The 24,451-nt window shown below is 47.1% G+C and overlaps 1 protein-coding gene across 1 annotated transcript; it reads left to right on the forward strand.

Annotated features, from left to right (window-relative positions):
• Nucleotides 1-8,998: 8,998 nt before the first annotated feature.
• LOC144694110 (ribosomal protein eL22-like) lies at nucleotides 8,999-12,354 on the forward strand. Its single transcript, XM_078564467.1, has 3 exons — nucleotides 8,999-9,139; nucleotides 10,522-10,643; nucleotides 11,921-12,354. The coding sequence occupies exons 1-3, from the start codon at nucleotides 8,999-9,001 to the stop codon at nucleotides 12,063-12,065; spliced, it is 408 nt and encodes a 135-aa protein (XP_078420593.1). The 3' UTR covers nucleotides 12,066-12,354.
• Nucleotides 12,355-24,451: the final 12,097 nt, after the last annotated feature.

Below are 24,451 nucleotides of genomic sequence, written 5' to 3' on the forward strand. Positions count from 1 at the left end.
AACAATGGATGGAAATACATTTAAAAATAATGGAAATAGGTGGGAAAAGAAAAATACCAATGCCGAGAAATGCCATTTGGACTAAAAAATATTACAGCCACTCTCCAAAGACTAATGAATCAAGTAGTCACTAATGTTTCTGGCCGTGTGGCTTACTTAGATGATGCATTGACTTACAGCAGCACGTGGAAAGACAGTGTAAAACAATGAGAAGCCTTATTTAATCGATTATAGTTGGCGGGTCTAGGAATAAACCTGGCCAAGAGTGAGTTCGTGAGTAGCCTATTTAGGGCACATCGTAGGGCAAGGACAAATGTTGGCAAGAACAGTGAAGGTATGGGCTTTCTTGGAATTCCCTATCCCTGAAATTAAATGGGAAATCATGAGATGTTTGGGAATGTGCGACTTCTTTCATAAATTTATACCAAACTTCACAATAGCTTCTGCACTAATGGATTTATTGCAAAAGAAAGCAAAGGCGGTATGGTCAAGGGAGTGCCAGGCAGGATTGCCTTTGGCTTATCAAAAACTAGCTAATGAACTGGCATTAGCTGCCCCTAATTTCACTGAACCCTTCAAGGTGGCAATCGGTGCTAGCGAGTTGGGGGTGGGTGCAGTCTTTTTGAAGGAAGATGAATCAGGCAAAGGGAAGCCGGTGGGGTATTTCTCTAAGAAGTTAAATCAGCATCAAAAAAGATATGCTATGGTAGAAAAGGAAACCCTGGCATTGTTACCGGTTCTTAAATATTTTGAGGTATATATCAGTCATGGATGTAAAGAAACCCTAGTCTACACTGACCATAATCCCTTGGCCTTTGTGGAAAATATTAAGACTCAGAATGACAGACTGTTCCAATGGAGGCTTGCTAATACAGCCTTATAACTTAAAAATTGTTCTTATTCCTGGGAAGTATAATTGCTGATGCATTATGAAGAATGTAAATTTTGCAAAAAATCTGGAAAGTTTAAAAAAAGTCAAAACGGTACAGATTCTGTGAAGGAGTGAATGGCTGAGAGAGTGTATATTTGAATTCTGTTTATATGTTGTACATATTTTTTTCTGTATACTTTGCGATGAAGCACATTTGGAAATAGTGCTTCATCTCTTAAGGGAGGAGTTATGTTAGAATCCTATCTCATTACTGAATTTTTCTTTTACAAAGTGGAAGAACATGGCATTATCTGTACATTTGGATGCTAACCTGGGATTGTTTTTAAAGAGGTCATAATTTCATCTTGGATCTGTCAACAAGCAGGCCTCTTCCAAGAAATCACCAGACCTTTACGGTGCTTGAATGTTATGGCACAGCCGATGGGAAATGCTGAGTTGCTCAAATCCCAAAGGGAAACTTGAAACAACTGCCACAACTTGTTTTGCAATTTGTATATTAATTCGAGATGCGTGCCTTGAACTCAGTAGTAATAGGACCACTGAGCCTTAAAGGGTTTTTACAAAACTAAACTAAACATTTATTAATAGAAGAAATGATTTTAAGCACATATGTAGGTCTACAAATTACTACTATGATAACTCTTAGCTCCCCTGATTAATTTAACTCCCAGTTACACCTCCGTTAAGGCAACAGTAAAAACACAGATTTTAAAAGACCCAGGCAAAGTAACACTATACCCTGAACAGTCAAATTCAAAGTGAGTTTTCTTAACTTCAGTTCTTATAGAAAGCATTTTGGATGCAGAGGCTGGAGGCTTTTCATACTTGTTAGATCTTAGAATGCCTTCCCTTGCACACAGCCTTCTCTCCTTCATACATATTTTTCCCTTTGAATGCAAATTCCCATTGTTTCACTATGTCTTTGGATTTTGCCCTTTTAATAATAAAAGTCTATCATAGTACCAATTTTACCAGTAATCTTTGGGAAAAATAGACACACTGTTTCTTAACAAAATAAAAACAGAATTACCTGGAAAAACTCAGCAAGTCTGGCAGCATCGGTGGAGAAGAAATCAGTCAACGTTTCGAGCCCTCATGGCCCTTCAGCAGAACTGAAGCATAGTTTCAACAAGGGAGAAATATAAATTGGTTTAAGGTGGGTGGGGGGGAAGAGACACATTGAGGGTGTGGTGTGAGCAGATAATCAAAAGATGTCAGAGACAAAAGGGTCAAAGAGGTGTTGAAGGTGGTGGTCTTTGTCTGAGAAAAGTGCTAATTAAGAATGCAAGACAGGATATTCAAAGTACAGCTCTAGTGGGGGTGGGGTGGAAAGACTAAAGGTTTTAGTTTTAGATTTAAAAATAATGGAAATAGGTGGGGAAAGAAGAATCTATATAAATTATTGAAAAAAAAGGCGGGTGGCGGGGGGGAAAGAAACGGGGTGGGGATGGGGGGAGGGGGAGTTTAAGATCTAAAGTTGTTGAATTCAATATTCAGCCCAGAAGGCTGTAAAGTGCCTAGTCGGAAGATGAGGTGCTGTTCCTCCAGTTTGCGTTGGGCTTCACTGGAACAATGCAGCAAGCCAAGGACAGACATGTGGGCAAGAGAACAGGGTGGAGCGTTAAAATGGCAAGCGACAGGGAGGTTTGGGTCTTTCTTGCGGACAGACCGCAGGTATTCCGCAAAACGGTCGCCCAGTTTGCGTTTGGTCTCTCCAATGTAGAGGAGACCGCATTGGGAGCAATGAATGCAGTAGACTAAGTTAGGGGAAATGCAAGTGAAATGCTGCTTCACTTGAAAGGAGTGTTTGGGCCCTTGGACGGTGAGGAGAGAGGAAGTGAAGGGGCAGGTGTTGCATCTTCTGCGTGGGCATGGGGAGGTGCCATAAGTGGGGGTTGAGGAGTAGGGGGTGATGGAGGAGTGGACCAGGGTGTCCCGGAGGGAACGATCCCTACGGAATGCCGTCAAGGGGGGTGAAGGGAAGATGTGTTTGGTGGTGGCATCATGCTGGAGTTGGCGGAAATGGCGGAGGATGATCCTTTGAATGCGGAGGCTGGTGGGGTGATAAGTGAGGACAAGGGGGACCCTATCATGTTTCTGGGAAGGAGGAGAAGGCGTGAGGGAGGATGCGCGGGATATGGGCCTGACACGGTTGAGGGCCCTGTCAACGACCGTGGATGGAAAACCTCGGTTAAGGAAGAAGGAGGACATGTCCGAGGAACTGTTTCTTAACCTCTCCTGGCTGGGTGAATCATTTCACCCCCTCTTTTGAATTCAAGCTGGTCTGGTTTAATTAAAAATGCAAATGTTCCCTTTATACCTCACATTCTAAAACTTTACCCATGTTTACCTACTTAACATTTCAAACCTACTTAACATTTCAAACCTAGCTTGTCTTCTGATACATCAAAGCCTTCAGACCAACTGTCTTTAATTCAATTAAATCTCACACACACACACGCACACACACTATTCCAATCCTTACAATAAATCCCAATAACATTATGAAAATTATGAGAATGACCTGTTTGTTTTGAACAGCAATCACTTTAATTGATGGGGGGAAGGAACTGAAAAGGTAAAGTTCGGTAACTTGCTGGAAATCTCATGGGAGAGAGAAAGAAAACTTTAAGTTGTGAACCTGTTGGTTTTGAAGGCAATCTTACTGGGGAGCAAGCTGAGGGAGGAAGGCTTCCCTATCTGGTGCTCTCTCTCTCTCTCTCTCTACCATGCCTAAAATTGTGTGTGGTTATCAATCTGTAGGCAGACAACCCACATCTGAGTGTAACTGGTCTGCATTTGGAGCTGCAAAGCTGAGACCAGTTTTGGAACTTCCAGATGTTCACCGGGACCAGTGGCCCATCTTCACGAGGGAACTGCAGGTCGACAGCGTCGAGACCCTGTGAACTTTATCCTTTATTTTATAGCGCCCATCTCTGCCGAGAGACTCTATCTATTTGCCCTTTGTCTGTGTGTGTGCGCTGGGGGAACTCTTTAGCAAGAGATAGATAGTTATACTTCCCAATTACAATTGTATGCACTAACCAGCACTTTGAATTTGTTAAAAAGAAGTTTTGTTTTATAATAAACAATCGTTCTGTGTTTATTGAAAGAAGCCTGGTTGAAGAATGTTTTATTCTAGCCACCAGTAGGTGAACTAGATGATTGGCTATTTTGGTGAGAAAATTAAACTTTTAAATTAGCAGTACGGCCTGTGAAGTAGTGGGGCTGGATCATACGTGCACTCCTCCCATCCCGGTCGTATCACCATGTTCCAATGTTTCTCTTTGGGTTAAGTTTCCACTGGCCCCATCAGCAACTTGCAGTACATGTACCACTATCTCAGGTTGTTCTGTCCAAAAATTCAAGGTCTTCACTTATACAGGTGAAGCATATCCTGCAACTATCCCAGTTGTGTCGGGGGGAGTATATTGGCAGTTGCTGATGGGTGGGTTTGGTATTGGGTATATCCTTAATGGAGGTTCAGGAGGGGGTCAACTTGGCTGGAATATTTGGTTGAGTGGGAAAGCTGCTATCCAGCCAATTTTGCCATGTTTCAGGCAGCTGTGCTTTTAAAGGCAGCAGTTTTATTGATGCTTGAAAACTGTTGACTGACGACCAATGCATAGTAACAGCAAAACAGCTCCATGCCAAACTATCAATGAACTCTGAAACAAAAACAAAAAATGCTGGAAAAACTCAGCAGGTCTGACAGCATCTGTGGAGAGGAAGACAGAGTTAATGTTCCGAGTCTGTATGACTCTTCTTCAGAGCTAAAGGGAAGTAGAAATGTGGTGAAATATATACTGTTTAAGGGGGGTGGGACAGGTGAAGCTGGATAGAAGGCCAGCGATAGGTGGAGGCAAAGGAGAGATTGCAAAAGATGTCATGCCCAAATATCCGTCCTTGGCCTGCTGCAATGTTCCTGTGAAACTCAATGCAAACTGGAGGAACAGCACCTCATCTTCCGACTAGGCACTTTACAGCCTTCCGGACTTAACATTGAGTTCAACAACTTCAGACCATGAACTCTCTCCTCCATCCTCACCCCTTTTTGATTTACCTTTTTCAATATTCATTTTTTTTATTTTTATTTTTTCCACATTTTTATTATTATTTTAAAAATTTATTTCTGTTTTTATTCATTGTTTATCCACAGCTTTTAGCCTATTTTCAATCTTTTTTCCCACCACCGTCCCCTCACCCCACCTCACCCCCACTAGGGCCATCTGTCACTTGCTCATGTTGTTCTTTCCAGAGTGCTTACCCTTGTCTGGCTATTATCACATTCTGCTTTCTACTCTTAATGTCACCATTAGCACCTCCTTTAGCCAGTACCACTACCATTAACGCCCCTTTGATTTTTTTTATGACATCTTTTGCAATCTCTCCTTTGCCTCCACCTATCGCTGGATTAGTAATTCAGGGACCTAGGGTAATGCTCTGGGGACTTGGTTTAAAATCCCAGCACGACAGATAGTGAAATTTGAATTTAATTAACCCCGAGTCTACCTCAGCCAGAACAGTGATTGAACCCTGTGCTCTTGGCGTTAATCACACACTTGCCATCTAGCTAATGGGTCCTTTTTATAGATCTAACAGTTTGCAAATATTTTGCAAAATGGCAATAGCATTTATACAACATCTTTAACATAAAATGTCTCAAGGCAGTATGTTAAGAGTGTTCTCAGTCAAACACTGACACTGAGCCACTTAAGGAGATAATGGGAGGGATGACTAAAAGCTTGGTTTTAATGAGGAGAAATTCGGAGAGGCTTTGACGTTGAGGGATGTGATTTAGAGTTTAGGTCCTAGACAGCTGAAGACACAGCTGCCAATGGTGGGCTGACAGAAATGCACAAAGAGCCAGTTTAGCAGATATTTCAGAAGGCTGGGGGGTGCTGAAGGAGAAAACGGAGATGGGAAGGTGTGAGGCCATGGAGGGATTCAAAAACAAGGATGAGAATTTTAAAATTCAGGCAGTGTCAGACAATTGTAGGTTGTCAAGCACAGGTGTGATGTGACTTGGTGTGAGTTAGTATATGTGCAGAAGAGTTTTGGATAAATTGAACATTGCGGAAGGTGGGATGCTGGCCAGGAGAATATTGGACATGTTGAGCCTAGAGGTAACAAAGGCATGAATGCATATTTCAGCAGTGGATGAGTTGAGGAACAGTTGGAAACATTGAGGTTGCAGGGATGGAAGTAGGTGATCCTAGAGTTGGAGAGGATATGGGACCAGAACCTCACCCCTGGGTCGAATAGGATGCCAAGGTTGCGAGCATCACATTACATCAAGTCTGTTGTACAGAAGCAGGCCATACGACCCAATGGGTCCATGCTACTGTTTCACCTCCACATGAGCCTTTCCCCTCCCTTGTTCGTTTCACCCCATCAGCATACCCTTCTATTCCTATCTCCCTCATGCCTTTATCTAGATGCTATGTGATCATGGGTTCCACTTCTCATCACTCTCTGAATAAAGATGTTTCTCCTGAATTTATTAAAGGAAAAAATTCTTGCATTTATATAGCACTGTTCACAACCTCCGATGTCTCAAAGCACTTTACAGCCAATGAAATCATTTTGAAATGTTGTCACTGTTGTAATGTAGGTTAACAGGACAGCCAATTTGTATACAGCAAGCTCCCGCAAACAACAGTGTGAAAATGGCCAGTTTATCTGTTGCTTTGTGACTGAGGGATAAGTATTCCTTGAAAAGTCGTTAGCATCCAGCCAAGCAAGCATATGAACTAAGAGCAGGAGTAGGCCATTTGGCCCCTTAAGCCTGCCGTGCCATTCGATAAGATCACGGCTGATCTGATCGTGCCTCGAAGCGACTTTCCTGCCTACCCTCTACATCATCTCATTCCCTTGTTAAGTCAAGAATCTAGCTCCCTCTGTCTTCTGGAGTTTCAGGCTTGCTCAAGCCAACTTTTGGACAACTTTGTGATTCGGAGGCAACCACTGAGCCAGGGATGACGTGGGTGACTGGTTTTATATTTGTGATTCCCAAGTTTTCCCACTTCCAGCAGGCGAAAACATCCTGTGGACCTTCAGCTGATCAAAAACCCTTTCACAATGTGATGGGAAGAGGGCTTGAATGTTGAGGATGAAATGTGAATGTCTGTCGTTCCCATTGGAGGGAAGACAACTGGTGGTGACTTTAACCTGAGGGCCGGAGATGGAGGAAGTGGGTGAGTGACCACAGCCGCCCTGTTGGCACCACAGTCCAACCAATTGAGCCAACTGACCCCTACCTATAGAACAGGGGGAGGAGGGTGTGAAAGGGGAGGAGACACGTGACTGCAGCGGCTGCCCACGGTCACATGACCTCCAGACACGTGCTCCCCGCGGCGTCAGGGTGCGTGCTGCGCGCTGACGTCACGACGCACTCCCCTATATAAGGCAGGGGACGCGCCCCCGCCGCCCTTTTGGGTCCCGGCGGGGAGCGGAGCGGTTGAGTTTGAGGGGCAGGGAGGGGATGTCGCCGGTGAGTGAGTGAGTGAGCGGGAGAGCGGGGCTGGCTCTGCGTCAGACCCCGGGCACCCTGGGCAGGAGCTGCCGGGGACCGGGAGCATGGGGCTCGGCTTCCCCCCGGAGCCGGCCCGGCCCCCTACCCGACCGCCGAGGCTTTGCGGCCTGTTCGCACAATCCCGTCATCAACCATCTGGAGTGGCTCAGTTACAGACGCTGCTGAATGTTCGGAGCTGCCCAGTTAGAGATTAAATCAGCACCGACCCAACTTCATTGCTACTCGCTGCAATTCTCATTTAAATCATAACATCCAACATTTCCATTTATAATTGTTCCCTGTTCAACCCCATCCCCCTTTGCCCGTGGTTCATCCCTCCTCTCCCCCCCCCGCCCCCTTTGCCCGTGGTTCATTCCTCCCCCCTTTGCCCGTGGTTCATCCCTCCTCTCTCCCCCCCCCCCCCCCCCCCCCACCTTTGCCCGTGGTTCATTCCTCCCCCCTTTGCCCGTGGTTCATCCCTCCTCTCTCCCCCCCCCCCCCACCTTTGCCCGTGGTTCATTCCTCCCCCCTTTGCCCGTGGTTCATTCCTCCCCCATTTGCCCGTGGTTCATTCCTCCCCCCATTTGCCCGTGGTTCATTCCTCCCCCCTTTGCCCGTGGTTCATTCCTCCCCCATTTGCCCGTGGTTCATTCCTCCCCCCATTTACCCGTGGTTCATTCCCCCCCCCCCTTTGCCTGTGGTTCATTTCCCCCCCCTTTGCCCGTGGTTCATTCCTCCCCCATTTGCCCGTGGTTCATTCCTCCCCCCATTGCCCGTGGTTCATTCCCCCCATTTGCCCGTGGTTCATTCCTCCCCCCATTGCCCGTGGTTCATTCCCCCCATTTGCCCGTTGTTCATCCCCCCCCCTTGCCCGTGGTTCATTCCCCCCCCCCCCCTGCCCGTGGTTCATGCCCCCTTTGCCCGTGGTTCGTCCCCCCCTTTGCCCGTGGTTCGTCCCCCCCTTTGCCCGTGGTTCGTTCCCCCCTTTGCCCGTGGTTCGTCCCCCCCCTTTGCCCGTGGTTCATCCCCCCCTTTGCCCGTGGTTCGTCCCCCCCTTTGCCCGTGGTTCGTCCCCCCCTTTGCCCGTGGTTCGTCCCCCCCTTTGCCCGTGGTTCGTCCCCCCCTTTGCCCGTGGTTCGTTCCCCCCTTTGCCCGTGGTTCGTCCCCCCCCTTTGCCCGTGGTTCATCCCCCCCTTTGCCCGTGGTTCGTCCCCCCCTTTGCCCGTGGTTCGTCCCCCCCTTTGCCCGTGGTTCGTCCCCCCCTTTGCCCGTGGTTCGTCCCCCCCCTTTGCCCGTGGTTCGTCCCCCCCTTTGCCCGTGGTTCGTCCCCCCCTTTACCTGTGGTTCGTCTCTCCCCCCCCCCCTTTGCCCGTGGTTCGTCCCCCCCCCTTTGCCCGTGGTTCGTCCCCCCCTTGCCCATGGTTCGTCCCCCCCTTTGCCCGTGGTTCGTCTCTCTCCCCCCCCCCCCCCCTTTGCCCGTGGTTTGTCCACCCCCTTTGCCCGTTGTTCGTTTCTCCCCCCCCCCCCCAGCCTTTGGCTGTGATTCATTCCCCCCCCCCCCCTTCCCCATCTTTAGCATACCTCCCGTACCTATGCTGCTTGGTAATGGCCTCTCTTCCTGTCCACAGAAGAAGTCGTCTGTGCTCCTTAAGGGCAAGAAGAAACCCGTCTGGAGGTTCACTCTCAACCTCTCCAACCCAGTGGAAGATGGGATCCTCGACTGCAGCAACTTTGTAAGAAATTTAAAACAAAAGCAACATTTTGGGCTTAGTGGAAATTTCAAATAAGGACAGAAAGTGATGGAAGTGCTCAGCAGATCTGTCAGCACCTGCGGAGAGAGAAAGAGTTAATGTCTCAGATCTATAAGATACCATTAGAATTACCACCCGAAGTTCCGATGAAAGGGCACAGACCTGAAACGTTAACTCCGCTTCCCTCTCCACAGATGCTGTCAGATCTGCTGAGCATTTCCATCAATTTTCTGTTTTTACTGTAAGGAATTTGCCCTTTTTTTTATTTTCCACATCTTCCTATACCCCTCCTTCCCCCCCCAACCAGATGTTGACTCCAGCTTGGGCCCGTGTCCTCTCTTCTCCCCACCCAAGTGGAAACCCTTCCAGTTAGTATAGATGGGCCACTTGGGCATTACAGTGGAACCTGGGCCCTTGCGCTTGGGTGGGTCAGAGAACAGTGATTGGCAGTGCAAAGCCCTACTTTGGGCCCTTCTCTGAGGGTGTATCGGCTTTAACAGCACTACTGTTACCCTCCATGGTAGCTGCTGCATGTGACAGTGGGAATGGGATGGTTATGAGAATGGTCAGCAAGTTTGCACCCCCCCGCCTCCCCCCACAAATTGAACAACAATCGATGAAATGAAGGCAGCTTATATTTCTGTGACTATTCCTGCGCAGACTGGAGATGCCTACTGTAAGTTACTGGGGTGGATTTTAAGCCTATCATCTTTATTGTGTAACTATCTTCCAATTAAGAACACAAGAAATAGGATCAGGAGTAGGCCACATGGCCTATCGAGCCTGCTCCGCCATTCAATAGGATCATGGCTGATTTTGGGCTACTGCTCCCCATATCCCTCGATTTTCTGAGACACCGAAAATCTGTATCCCAGCCTTAAATGTTTTCCAACGTTAGAGCATCCACAACCCCCCTGGTGTAGAGAGTTCCAAAGATTCACAACCCTTTGAGTGAAGTAATTTCCCCTTGTCTCAGTCCTAAGTGATTGACAACCCCTTATCCTGAGACTGTGCCCCTGTGTTATAGGTTCCCCCATCAGCGGAAACAATCTCTGTGTCCACCCGATCAAACCCCTTCGAAACCTTGTAGGTTTCAATGAGATCGCACCTCATTCATCTAAATTCTAGAGAAAAAAGGCCCAATTGACCCGGCCTCTATCTTGGGACAAAACCCCTCATCCTGGGGACCAATTTAGTGAATCTGAGATTTGAGAACTTTCTAAATTGTTAAGTGAACTGACATTATTCTTTCCCACCCTTTAACTCTTGCCCTGCTAACTGCTGTTTTTGGCTAGGGTTCTCGTCCCTAGTGTGTGCCTAGGGTTTCCTTCCCTAGTGTCCCATGGTTTTGTTTTCCACAACAGGAGCAGTTTCTGCGGGAGAAAGTGAAGGTTGGTGGGAAGGCCGGAAACCTGGGCAACGTCGTCCAGATCGAGAGCCTGAAAAACAAGATCACTGTCACCTCAACCCGAAGGTTCTCCAAAAGGTGAGCATTTGTTGCCTTGTGTTGTTTCCAGTGGCGTCCGTGCTGTGATTGACCTGAATGCCCAGGGAGAGGGGGTACGGGCTCCCGAATTCTGATTTTGCACCATCAGCCTTAGGGCCGCAGTGGTTCAAGAAGGTGCCTCCCCAACATGCGTTCTGAATAGTTTTTGTAGTACAGAACTCAGACTGGATCTCTCTCAGAGCATTGCAGGAACAAAATTGGGCACACCTGTGATGCTGCTGTGGTTGAATAGCCAGATCAGCCCTGAACAGTGCCCACTTGGGTGGTGCCAGAAGGTGTGGAACTGCACTCCAGCGAGTAGCAGGTGAATCATAGCATGGCTCGGCACAGAAGGGGGCCATTTGGCACCTGGTGCTTTTGCCACCCCTTTCAATAAGTCCCACTCCCAACTTTTGAAAGTCACAATTGAATCTGCCCTTTTCAGACAGCGCGTTCCAGATCACTGCATAAAATGCCTTTCTTCCCATCCCTGCTCCCCACCCCCCCCAAGTTCTTTCACCAGCCACTTCAAACCTATGTCCCTTGGTTACTGACCCTCCTGTCATGGAAACAGTTTCACCTTATTTGCTCCATCAGAGTCCACATGGACGTGGGAGTTTGCTCACTCAGCAGTAGTTTGGAGTTGGATCTGACATGGAGGGGTGGTTTGGGAATTTTTCTCAGCAGTGAGTGAAGTTTTTGTTTAAGGTGTTGGGTGTATTTTTTTGTTAATCAGTTTAACAGTTTGATAAGCTGGTTTGATTCCTGCCTGGTGCTGAACTGGCTGATCCCTGTTCGGTGGATTGTCTCAGTTTGCTTGCTTCGAGGGAGCAGTGAAGCAGTTGACATTGCAGCTGACTTGATTGCGGAGTCCTGCTGTGCTGCCTAGGCTGTTGTTGGCCTCAGTACCTCAAGCTAAACTCAATGTGTGTGTGTTAGCAACTCCTAGTGGAACTTTCAATGTGCAGCCATCAGTTTAAGGGCTGGGTGGGGCTTTGCTGTGAGGTCCAATGTGGACGAAGAGCTTGCCAGCACTCTGCCTTGGATGGCAGATCACCCGCGGGTTTAAGTGTCAGGTTTCATCCGAAAGATGGCACCTCCAACTGTTCAGCACTCCCTCTGCTGCACTGGAGTGTCAGCCTGGGTTATTGTGTTCAAGTCCTGGGGTGGATCTTGAACCCACAACCTTTGACTCAGAGGTGATTGCTGCCCACTGAACCATAGCTGAAGATCGGACATGTAATTAAACCTTGACTGTCTCTCTTCTACCCCTTCAGGTACCTGAAGTACCTGACCAAAAAGTACCTGAAGAAGAACAATCTGCGAGACTGGCTGCGAGTTATTGCCTCCGATAAAGAAAGCTACGAACTCCGCTACTTCCAAATCAGCCAGGATGAAGAGGAGTCCGAAACCGAGGATTGAAGGGGGCTTTGCATCCACGGGCCTAGGACTCATGTACTAAAGGAGTGTGGTTTTCAGAGAACATCTATATAAAAAGTTATTAACTTATTAATAAATCACTACTTTCGCAGAAAAATTGTCCTTTTTCCTCCAGTCAGTGAACTTACAAAGTGATGAAGAATTCAGAACGAACTATTTCCCATTAGAGAATGGGGAGCTCACTACCACATAGTTGTACAGCACAGAAGGGTATTTGACCCTGCGTAACTGGAACAGTAATCATACCGTTCCTCCAGCCCCCTTCCTTTGTTCTTTGTCCATAGTTTCGTGATCTTCTCTTCAGTTATTGTTTCAATTCCTTTTTGAAAGTTACTATTGAATCTGCTTCCTTACTGACATCACCTTCCAAATCACAACCGCTCACTGAATATTATGTGCAACCAACTGTTCTCTCATTCAAAACGCATTACTGCAGTGAAATGCAAGATTTGCATTCATATCGCATCTTGATGGCCTCCCAGCCAGCAAAGTACTTTTTGAAGTGTAGTCTCTTGTTGGAGATTTGAAAGCCAATTTACACATGGAAAGCTCCCACAATGAGTTAAATGACCAGATTTATAGGTGTTTTGGTGTCCATCTGACTCAGACCACTTGGACTGTGTTGGATCTTGAACCCACAACCTTTGACTCAAGAGGTGAGTGTTGGACTGTGTGCTGTGTTTCAATGAATAAAGACCTTTCCTTAACTAAAATAAATTGCAGGTGAACAGCAGTTAAAAAGCAACAGAATGGAGGACGAGTTCTGGGTGAGCGGGGCTCACACTAAGTAAAAGATGCTGCCCTATAATGAATGGAGTTGAGTCCTAGGATGTTCAGGAATGAGTACAACAGGATGCACAGTGAGATCAAAAACATGGACCATGCACTGGATGTGTGGACAATAATTTGCATTTATATAGTGCTTTCAGCAATAAAATGTCCCAAGGTACTTCAGAGGAGTATGATCAAACAAAGTTGGGGGAATTAAGCCATGTAAGGAGGTATTGGGACAGATGACCAAAAGCTTGGTCAAAGCAGTTGGCTTTAAGGAGTGTCTTCGAGGCAGATTTAGGGAGAAAAGTAAAGGGATGGATAAGCAGAAGGTCAGTGAAGAACAGTAGGGCAGTCCACAGGAATGTAGAAGGAAAAACAGAAAAATGTCCACAGATGGGAAGTTAGAAAGAGTTTGAAGTATCCCAACAAATGGAGCTAACCTGGTGGAAGGAAGTAGGATTTATTTAACCAGAATATTGAGGGGCAAGCTAGGTGGTGTGGGGCTATGATCACAGAAGTTCTAGTGATGATCATTCTAATCATTCACACCAAGATCACCAGAACTCAAGAGTTCTGAAGTTGGCAGACATCAGGAGAGAAGCAGTGACAAGTCAGACGGCAGTTACCATTCAGGTGGTGACCACAGGGATCCAGACTGGAATGACCTGAAATGAAAAAGAATGCAAAAATTTACATTAGGAAGATTTCCCTCATCTACGACAGAGGGTGATATTCAATATGTTTGAGGGCTGGCATCTGAAACCACGTCATCATGGTAAATTCCTGCTCAGAGCTGGTGTCGCAATTTGCATTGATCGTTCGTTTCCTACTTGCTGTGGTTGAGGTCTTTCAAGTCTCTTGACCAAGAGCTCTTGAATCAGAGCTTTGGGCACGCTGCTGGTCTCTTGGCATGGGCTACCTCACCTTATAGCTTATCCTTGGGGATGTGGCCCTCTTTCATCCTGTGCACATTCCCAAGCCAGCGAAACCTTTGCTTGATTAGCCCTGGCATGGTTAGCATGTCTGCTTGGAAAGGACTGTTCCGTTGGTGACTTTGTCTTTCCATGTGATGCCAAGAATGCATTGTGGATACACAAGATGGAAGTTAGTGAGCATTTTTTCTTGGTTGTCCAGGTTTTGCTGCCACACAGCAGTGTGTTGAGGACACAAGCTTCACAGAGAAGCATCTTGGTCACTTTGTTATTTTTCCATGCCTGTTTTGTTAGTCAGCCAAAGTTGCTGGCTGCATTTCCAATGTGTTCGCCATCACGAGACAGGTTATTTGTCACTGGAGATCCAAGGTAGCAGAATTTGGACGCCCAATCCCCCTACACCTCCATCCCCCACCAGGATGGTCTGAGGGCTCTCCGCTTCTTCTTCGAACAGAGGCCTGAACAATCCCCACAATCCCCATCCACCACTACTCCCCTCTATGGCTGAACATGTTCTCTCACTGAACAATTTCTCCTTAAACTCCTCTCACTTCCTCCAAATAAAAGGTGTGGCTATAGGTACCCGCATGGGCCCCAGCTATGCCTGTCTCTTTATGGGATATGTGGAACATTCCATGTTCCAGTCCTACTCCAGCCCCCTCCCACAACTCTTTCTCCGGTACATCGATGATTACTTCGGTGCTGCTTCATGCCCTCGTCGGGACCTGGAAAAATGTATTAATTTTGCTTCCAATTTCCACCCCTCCATCATTTTCACATGGTTCATCTCTGACACTTCCCTTCCCTTCCTTGACCTCTCTGTCTCAATTTCTGGTGATAGACTATCCACCAATATTCATTACAAGGCTACCGACTCCCACAGCTACCTCGATTACAGCTCCTCACACCCCGCTTCCTGTAAGGACTCCATCCCATTCTCTCAGTTCCTTCACCTCTGTCACATCTGTTCTGATGATGCCACTTTCAAAAACAGTTCCTCTGACATGTCTTCCTTCTTCCTTAACCGAGGTTTTCCACCCACGGTGGTTGACAGGGCCCTCAACCGTGTCTGGCCCATCTCCTGCCCATCCGCCCTCACACCTTCTTCTCCCTCCCAGAACCATGATAGGGTCCCCCTTGTCCTCACTTATCACCCCACCAGCCTCCGCATTCAAAGGATCATCCTCCACCATTTCGCCAACTCCAGCATGATGCCACCACCAAACACATCTTCCCTTCACCCCCCGGCGGCATTCCGTAGGGATCGTTCCCTCTGGGACACCCTGGTCCACTCCTCCATCACCCCCTACTCCTCAACCCCCTCCCATGGCACCTTCCCATGCAACCGCAGAAGGTGCAACACCTGCCCCTTTACTTCCCCTCTCCTCACCATCCAAGGGCCCAAACACTCCTTTCAAGTGAAGCAGCATTTCACTTGCACTTCCCTCAATTTAGTCTACTGCATTCGTTGCTCCCAATGCAGTTTCCTCTACATTGGAGAGACCAAACGCAGGCTGTGTGACCGCTTTGCGGAACACCTTCAGTCTGTCCACAAGCATTACCCAGACCTGCCTGTCGCTTGCCATTTCAACACTCCACCCTGCTCTCATGCCCACATGTCCATCCTTGGCCTGCTGCAATGTTCCAGTGAAGCTCAACGCAAACTGGAGGAACAGCACCTCATCTTCCGACTAGGCACTTTACAGCCTTCCGGACTGAATATTGAATTCAACAACTTTAGATCATAAACTCTCTCTTCCATCTCCACCCACTTTCCGATCCCCCTTTTTTCCAATAATTTATATATATTTTTCTTTTCCCACCTATTTCCATTATTTTTAAATGTATTTCCATTCATTGTTTTATCTCCACCTTTTAGCCTATTTCGATTCCTTCCCCCCACCCCACCCCCACTAGGGCTATCTGTACCTTGCTCGTCCTGCTTTCTACCCTTAATGTCCCCATTAGCACATTCCTTAGCTAATATCACCACCGTCAACACCTCTTTGACCTTTTGTCTATGACATCTTTTGGCAATCTCCACCTATCACTGGTCCTCTATCCAGCTCTACCTGTCCCACCCCCCTTAAACCAGCTTGTATTTCACCTCTTTTCTATTTTTCCTTAGTTCTGGTGAAGAGTCATACGGACTCGAAACGTTAACTGTATTCCTCTCCGCAGATGCTGAGTTTTTCCAGGTATTTTTGTTTTTGAGCAGAATTTGATGATGGCTTCCAGTGATGTGTTGCAGTGTTATGTTAAAGGTGCTATATAAATAAAAGTTGATGTTGAGTAGCTCACGGAGTTCATTGTCATCAGGGTATAGACTCTCCTAGCTGCCACCCTCTGTACACATCAAGACAGATTCTTCTTCCAGTTCTCCCTTACCTGAATGGTGAACTCCAGTCTCTCCCTAACTTTCTTCCAGTCTCCCTTCATGCTGTCTCTGACTTGACTTCATCCATGAGGACTGATTGGAGTTCACCATTCTCACTAACCACTCAATATTCTGAAGCACCATGCTAAGTGTCATTGTAAATGGTTTCCTCTCTTGTTCCGTTCCCCTTCATTCAGGAAAACAACACTTTTGACACCACTGTCCTTCCAAATGAGCCTCTCATCAGCAGCTTCCTTTCCAAAAGTTCTTGAACTTCGTTAATGTCTGAAATCGGTGCCCATCATGCCTGCAATTTTGAATTTCACCACACTGGTTTCTCCGGGAGTGTTTGATGGGGACAGTGTAGAGGGAGCTTTACTCTGTATCTAATCTCGTGCTGTACCTGTCCTGGGAGTGTTTGAAGGGGACAGTGTAGAGGGAGCTTTACTCTGTATCTAACCCCGTGCTGTACCTGTCCTGGGAGTGTTTGATGGGGACAGTGTAGAGGGAGCTTTACTCTGTATCTAACCCCGTGCTGTACCTGTCCTGGGAGTGTTTGAAGGGGACAGTGTAGAGGGAGCTTTGCTCTGTATCTAACCCCGTGCTGTACCTGTCCTGGGAGTGTTTGATGGGGACAGTGTAGAGGGAGCTTTATTCTGTATCTAACCCCGTGCTGTACCTGCCCTGGGGGCAGTGTGGAGGGAGACCACTAATTCTCTTCCACCAATGTGCTCAAACTTTAAACAGACAATTTCACAGTGGAATTGAACAAGATGCTTTGTTGTTTATTGAAATTGGCACCAGAGGGCAATACATGACCACACTTGGCAAAGCACAAGAGAAAGACTGACTATAGGTGTCAGGGAAAGCGCAGGATGAGCTATCCCAGTGAGTCAGAAGGTTAAAGGTCAAACCTTCTCCTTTGAGTCAGGGCACGCTCCAGATTTTACCTTGAGTTCTCCACCAAGTAAGCTTCTCCCAACTGGAGCAGCATGAGGTGCGAGAATCAGTCAGGCTTCCTGCTCTGGACTATTATCCTCACACCCTGATGGAAACTGTCTCTCATGTTATTATTTCATCAATCTCCAGATGTGGGCATCGATGGCAAGGCCGGCATTTATTGTCCCTAGCTGCCTGGTTAATGACTTGATGCAACTGAGCGACCACTTCAAGGGCAGTTAAGGGTTAATCGAATTGCTTTTGGACTGGAGTCACCTATAGCCTTAGACCAGGTAAGGACGGCAGGTTTCCTTCCCCTTCCCCAAAGGGAATTAGGTGAACCAGTTGCATTTTTACAACAATCCGACAGCTTCATTGGTCAATTTTGCTGAGACAAAATTTTTATTCCCCTGAGAAATTGCCCTCAGGCAATGCCTGACCAATCAGGGTCAAGCTGCCTGGTTTAATTTTCAAACAATGCTTGGCAGTTAACTGTCAGACACCATTACTGGCGCATTCTTCATGACAAAGCCACTTGCTATCCAATCAGTACTCTCTTCACATACAGTATAAATTGTTGTTTCCCCTTATATTGGTCCTAGCGAGTTACTGATGAGTGCAAAACGAAAAGCTTAGACTTGTCTCTTTATCAGCAATACTCAAGTTCACTATGACCAAACGACTAGCAATTCAACTTCTAAAACTGCCATGGAGTGATTTAAACTGATGCTCTTTGCATTATTAGTCCAGTAACATAAACACTACACCACTACACCCTTCAATGTATGGGCATGTGTCTGTGTGCATGTGTGGGTGTGTCTGGGTATGAGTAGGCATGTGTATAAGGTGGGCATCTGTGGGGTGTATGTGTCACCATGAGAGGGAAGTTTCCTGGCCAGAGCCCTTGTCCCGGGGTCAGTGATTACAGGGGCAGGGAGGGGGAGGTCGTGGTGGAACCTGGCAGCAGTGCCATCTCAAATAGACCCTGCCTGTTTTTCCTGCATTTTGCTAATTCTGGGAGATCCAATGGTCCCAGGACCAGAAATAGGAAACTCTGTCTCTGGGTGAGAGCACACAGCCTCAAGTGATGCCCTTCACAGCGCAATAGCTTTTTGACGCTTACTGTCAGGATTCACAACTGACTAATGGCCCCTTGGGCGAGATACCAGAGGACAGTCGAAATTGGACTTCAGTGAGAGGTAGCAGCTTCAGGAGGGCAGGGGGAATAAGGAAGCACTTCTTCACAAAAAGGGTAGTGGAAACCTCTAACTCTCTGCCCCAAAAAGCCGTGGGGTCAGTTGGAAGATTTGAAGGCTGAGTTGGCTAGATTTTGTTGGCTCAGGGTATTGAAATCTCTGGAGCAAAGGCAGGTAAATAGAGTCAAGATCAGCCATCGTCCAATTGAATGGTGGAACAGGCTCAATAGATGAACGAGAAGGTTCGATGTCCTGCTCCATGTTCCTGCTCCTGTTCACTAACCAGTGACCTTTGCTAAAAAGTGGTGTGTATGAATGTTGGTGGAAATTGCCGTTCCTTCACTGTCACCGGGTCCAAACCCTGGAACTCCCTCCCTAACAGCACTGTGGGTGTACCTACACCACATGGACTGCAGCGGTTCAAGAAGGCAGCTCACCACCACCTTCTCAATTAAGGATGGGCAATAAATGCTAGCGACTCTCACATCCCACGAACAAATTAAAAAAGATCGGGCCATAACTTCCAGTGGAGTGTCAGTTGAGTCGGACTGTCACTCCGCTCGACAGATGTTAACGTGAAACCCAGCCGATCCTATCTCGCCCGACCTTCAGACTCAGGCCGGGTAAGATCCGTGCAGTGCAGCACGTCCGCCGGAGCCTAGTGTCGAAGGCTGTAGAGTTGAAGGTAAGGGAGCCGCGCCCCCTTTTTTTGCAGCCCTCTTTTTAAAGGTCCAGCCAGGTTTAAAGGTCCTTGACCGGCCAAGGAGAAAGTAAGTGAGTAGGACTGTGGTGCAGGGAGGGGGGATGGTGGCGGGGTCAGGTCAGGCCTTGTGAGGTGGGGAGACAGCGTTGGGTCGAGCTTTGTGGGAGGCTTGGCGGGTTGGGTCTTGGAGGGTGTCGGGTGGGGGTGAGAGTTGGGCCTGGGGGTGGATGGTGTTGTGTCAGGTCGGGCCTTAGGGACGTGGGATGGGGGTGAGGGACGGGCTTGGGTGGGGGGGGCTGGGGTCAAGTCGAGCCTGGCAGCAGCAGATTGGGGAGATGGTGAGGTGGGAGGTCGACAGTCAGGTGGTGGGAGGTGGGGGGGTAGTTGGGCCTGGTGGGGTGTGGTCCCCATGGGAGAGTGGGCAGTGTTCCCCTGGGTTAGGGAGTCCCATAGGCGGGTGGGGGAGGTGGAGGGGGTTGGTGAGGAAAAATCCTTGGCTTGGGGGTTCCTGTCAGGGGTTGTAGTCCCTTGGGGGTGGTGGGAGTCCAGTTGGTGGTGCCCTGTGGTGGGGTAGTTGGGGGCTGGGGGGAGTCCCCTGTTGGGGTCAGGGGCCAGTTGGGTTCCTGTGAGTTGGGGTATTCGGGGGATGGGGAAATCCTGTGGGCAGGGGGGTTGGTGTGGGTCTGTACAATAGTTACCAAGAAGCTAGAATTGGTTTTAATTCTTCTAAATTTTTCTGGGTAACTTTGCTGTAAGACAGTCAGAACCATCCAAAGTTTGTGATTTAAATCGCATTTTCAGATGGTTCCCAGCACAGGGCAATTGCCGTGCAAACCTTACCTGGGATCTTCCGGGGGTGGGGGGTTGGGGGTGGGGCAGTGGGGGGAGGGGTGGTTTCCCAGAGCATCTTTGGAGTAAGCCCCACCCAAATATGACACCCTGGAGATGTTTGTTATTATTAAGTGGCATGGGGCATGCTTGGTATATGGAGTTAGGCCACAGATCAGCCAAAATCTCGAATGGCAGGACAGCCAGCAGTTGTTGTCCATGTTGGCACCAACAACTTAGGCAGACAAAGGGATGTGGTCCTGCAGTCGGAATTTAGGCAGCGAAGCAGGGACTTAGCAAGCAGGACCCCAAAAGCAGTAATCTCTGGAATTCCTCTGGTACCATGTGCAAGTGAGTGTAGAGATGGGAGGATAAAGCAGGAGAATGCCTTGCTGGATAGATGGTGCAGGAGGGAGGGCTTTAGATTCCTGGAATATTGAGACCAGTTCTGGGGGAGGTGGGCCTTGTTCAGGCCAGATAGGTTACACCTAAATAGAGCCGGAACCAATACCCTAGTGCTGCTGGGGATGGTTGGCAGGGGTATGGGAACCAGGAGGTAATACTAGGGAGGAATACCAAGGTGCAGAGAACATTAGGAGAGACGGATAGCAACAGAGTCAGAAATAGTAGGTATTAGGTAGGTTCAGTGTAAGGAGGAAAGTGATACAGGCTAAATTAAGGACACTGTGCATTTATGTGAATGCTCAGAATGTGGTAAGTAAGATTGGTGGGCCGCAGGCACCGAGAGCCATGCAGAAATATGATATTGCAGCTATAACAGACATGGCTCAAAGAAGGGCAGGACTGTGTATTAAATATTCCTGGATACAGGAAAGATATGAAAGGAAGAAAAGGGGGAAGGGTGGTGGTATTGGTTAAAGGGAGCACTGCAGTGCTGGAGGGAGAGGATGTTACAGAGGAGCCAAGGACAAAATCTATTTGGTCAGAGCTAAGGAACAAAAAAGATGTAATTATATCACTCGGTATTGTCTAAAGGCCATCAACTAGTGGGAAGGATGTAGAGGAACAAATTTGCAAGGAAACTACAGAGATGAGCAAGAAGTATAGATATTTATAATGGGGGACTTTAATTACCCAAGTATAGACTGGAACAGTGGTGGTGTAAAGGGCAGAGAGGGTCAAGTGTTCTTAGAGTGTGTTCAGGAAAATTTTCTACATCAGTGTGTTTCAGGTCCAATGAGAAAGAAGGCATTGCTAGACTTGGTACTTGGAGTAAGGTGGGCCAAGGGGATCGTGTGTCAGTAGGGTAACAGTTAGGAGACACTGATCATTGTATCATGAGGTTTGGGTTGGCTGTGGAAAAGGACAAGGAGCAATCCAGAGTAAGAATAATTAAGCGGGGGAAAGTCAACTTCAATGGGGTAAGAAAGGACCTGGGCTAGATAAACTCCCTTAAAAGAATTTAAAAAAAACTATCTTCACGGTTCACAAGTTTTGTATCATTGCAAATTTTGAAATTGTGCCCTGTACACCAAGGTCTAACACTGGCTCTTGTGGAGCTCTACAAACTCCCTGATCTGAAAAACAACCCTTAAACATTAATTGTATAATATACTGATTCAGCCTCAGCTGGAGCGTTGTGTCCAGTTCAGGACACCACCTTTTGGGATGGATATGAAGGCACTGGAGAGGGAGCAGGAAAGATTCATGAGAATGGTTCCAGGGATGTGAACCTTCGGTTATGAAGATAAACTGGAGAAGCCGGGGCTGTTCTCCTTGGAGAAGAGAAGGTTGAGAGGAGATTTGATGGAGGTATTCAAAACCATGAGGGGTCTGGACAGAATGGATAGGAAGAAACTGTTTCCACTGGTGGAAGGATTGTGGACCAGAGGGTACAGATTTAAAGTAACAAAGTAGCAGTGGAGACATGAGGGGAAACCTTTTCATGCAGCGAGTGGTTAGGATCCAGAATACATTGCCTGAGAGTGTGGTGGAGGCAGATTCAATCGAGGCATTCAACAGGGAATTAGACCATTATCTGAAAAGGAAGAATGTACGGGGCTATGGGGAGAAGGTGGGTGAGTGGCTCTGGGTGAATTTCTTCTTCAGAGACCCAGCACAGACATAATGGGCCAAATGGCTGAATGGGCTATCAACATTCTATGAATCTACAACAGGTTCAAGGGACTAAATGGCCTCCTCTTGTTCCTATGAAAGTTAATATTAGATCAGCTTCCACTCCGGTTTTAGGCAGCACATTCCAGATCGCAACAACTCGCTGTGCAAAATAAATTCTCCTCATTTTCGACTCCGAATATTTTGGCTGTTTCCCTGGTTACTGACCATTCAGGCAGAGGAGCTGAAACCAGGAATCTCAGGATGTGGGAGAATTGCTGCAGGGTCCCTATAACAAACTGCTTCTGCCGATCCCAAGCTCAATTCTGCTGATTCTAAAATAGCCTGTGCTAAAGAGAGTGCATCCTGTGCTTGTATTCTTGGTCAAGGATACTGCAGTAAGTAATGAACCTCGTTTGCAAAACGATAATATTCACATTTGTTTACAGTAGAATTCAAGGCAGGCATGAGATAAAATATTTCCCTGCAAGGTCGTCTAACGTGGGTGGAAGAATCTCTCCTTCAAAATCAAACAATCAAGTCACTAATAGTAACAATACTGATTTATTAAAGTCATAAAAAAGGAAACCCATGCACTGGGCTTTGGAGAGGGATAGAACTGAGAAGCACGATAGTTGTACTAAACTATCCTGAGCCTTAGACCGCACTTGGAGTTGCTGTGCAAAGTGACATAGAAACATAGAAGCTAGGAGTAGACCATGCGGCCCTTCGAGCCTGCTCTGCCATCCAATATGATCATGGTTGACCCTCTATCTCAACACCACACTCCTGCTTTCACTCTATACCCCTTGATGCCCCTAATATCCAAACATTTATCAATTTCTTTCTTAAATATACTCAGTAACCAGGCCTCCCACAGCCTTCTATGGGAGAGGATTCCACAGGTTGACCACCCTCTGACTGAATAAATTTTTCCTTACCTCAGTCCTAAATGGCCCGCCCCATATCCTGAGACTGCGGCCCCAAGTTCTAGATTCCCCAACCAGGGGAAACATTCTCCCTGCATCCAGTCTGTCTAGACCTGTTAGAATTTTATATGTTTCAATCAGATCCCCTCTCATTCTTCTAAACTCTAGTGAACACAGGCCCAGTTGAACCAATCTCTCCTCATACAACAGTCCTTCCATCCCCGGTATCAGCCTAGTGAACCTTCGCTGCAGTCCCTCTATGGCAAGTATATCCTTTCTTAGGTAGGGAGACCAAAACTGCACACAATACTCCAGATGTGGTCTCACCAAGGCCCTGTATAACTGCAGTAAGACATCCCTACTTCTGAACTCAAATCCTCTTGCAATGAAGGCCAACATACCATTTGCCTTCCTAATTGCTTGTTGCACCTGCCTATTTACTTTCATTGACTGTACAAGGACACCCAGATCCCTTTGTACATCCACATTTCCTAACATATCACCATTTAAATAATACTCTGCCTTTCTGTTTTTCACACTGAAGCGTATAACTTCACATTTAACCATGTTATACTGCATCTGCCGTGTGTTTGCCCACACACAGCCTGTCTAAATTGCCCTGAAGCCTCCTTGCATCCTCCTCACAAATCACAACGCCGCCTGTTATGTGTCATCAGCAAACATGAAAATATTACATTTGGCTCCCCCATCCAAGTCATTTACATATATCATGAACAACTGGGGCCCAAGCACTGATCCCTGCGGTACACCACTAGTCACCACCTGACACCCGGAAAAAGACCCATTTATTCTTACTCTGTTTCCAGTCGGTTGACCAATTCTCAATCCATGCCAGTATATTGCCCCAAATCCCATGTACTTTAATTTTGCCCACTAGCCTCTTATGTGGGACCTTATCAAAATCCTTCTTGAAATCCAAATACACCACACCCACTAGTTCTCCCTTATCTATTCTACTAGTTACACCCTCAAAAATCTCCAGTAGATTAGTTTTCCTTTAATTTTCCTTTCATAAACCCATGCTGACTTTGTCTAATCCTGTTAATGCTTTCCAAGTGTTCTGTTACCACATCTTTTATAATAGACTTTAGCATTTTCCCCACTACTGATGTTAGGCTAACTGGTCTGTAATTCTCTGTTTTTGCTCTCCCTCCTATTTTAAATTTTAAACATTTGCCACCCTCCAATCTGTAGGAACTGCTCCAGAGTCCATAGAATTTTGGAAGATGACCACCAATGCATCCAATATTTCCAGGGCCACTTCCTTTAGCACTCTGGGATGTAGATTATCAGGCCCTGGGATTTTTCAGCCTTTAACCCCATTAATTTCTCTGGCACCATTTTTTAACTAATACTGATTTTCATCAATTCCTCCATCTCACTAGACTCTTGGTTCCCTAACATTTCTGGGAAATTATTTGTGTCCTCTTTTGTGAAGACAGACCAAAATATGTGTTCAATTCTTCTGCCATTCCCCTGTTCCCCATTATAATTTCCTCCATTTCTGACTGTAAGGGACCTACATTTGTCTTCACTAATCATTTTCTCTTCACATATTTATAGAAGCTTTTACAGTCAGTTTTTATGTTCCCT

Source organism: Cetorhinus maximus, chromosome 19 (assembly GCF_964194155.1).
Source record: "Cetorhinus maximus chromosome 19, sCetMax3.hap1.1, whole genome shotgun sequence".
Classification (NCBI taxonomy): Eukaryota; Metazoa; Chordata; class Chondrichthyes; order Lamniformes; family Cetorhinidae; genus Cetorhinus; species Cetorhinus maximus.

What these genes read in the sequence shown, in the direction of transcription:
- LOC144694110 (XM_078564467.1), top strand. Translation starts at nt 8,999, where the DNA reads ATGCTGCTTGGTAATGGCCTCTCTTCCTGTCCACAGAAGAAGTCGTCT. An exon ending in TCCTCGACTGCAGCAACTTT is followed by an intron (nt 9,140 to 10,521) that starts GTAAGAAATTTA and finishes TTTCCACAACAG; the next exon opens with GAGCAGTTTCTGCGGGAGAA. An exon ending in ACCCGAAGGTTCTCCAAAAG is followed by an intron (nt 10,644 to 11,920) that starts GTGAGCATTTGT and finishes CTACCCCTTCAG; the next exon opens with GTACCTGAAGTACCTGACCA.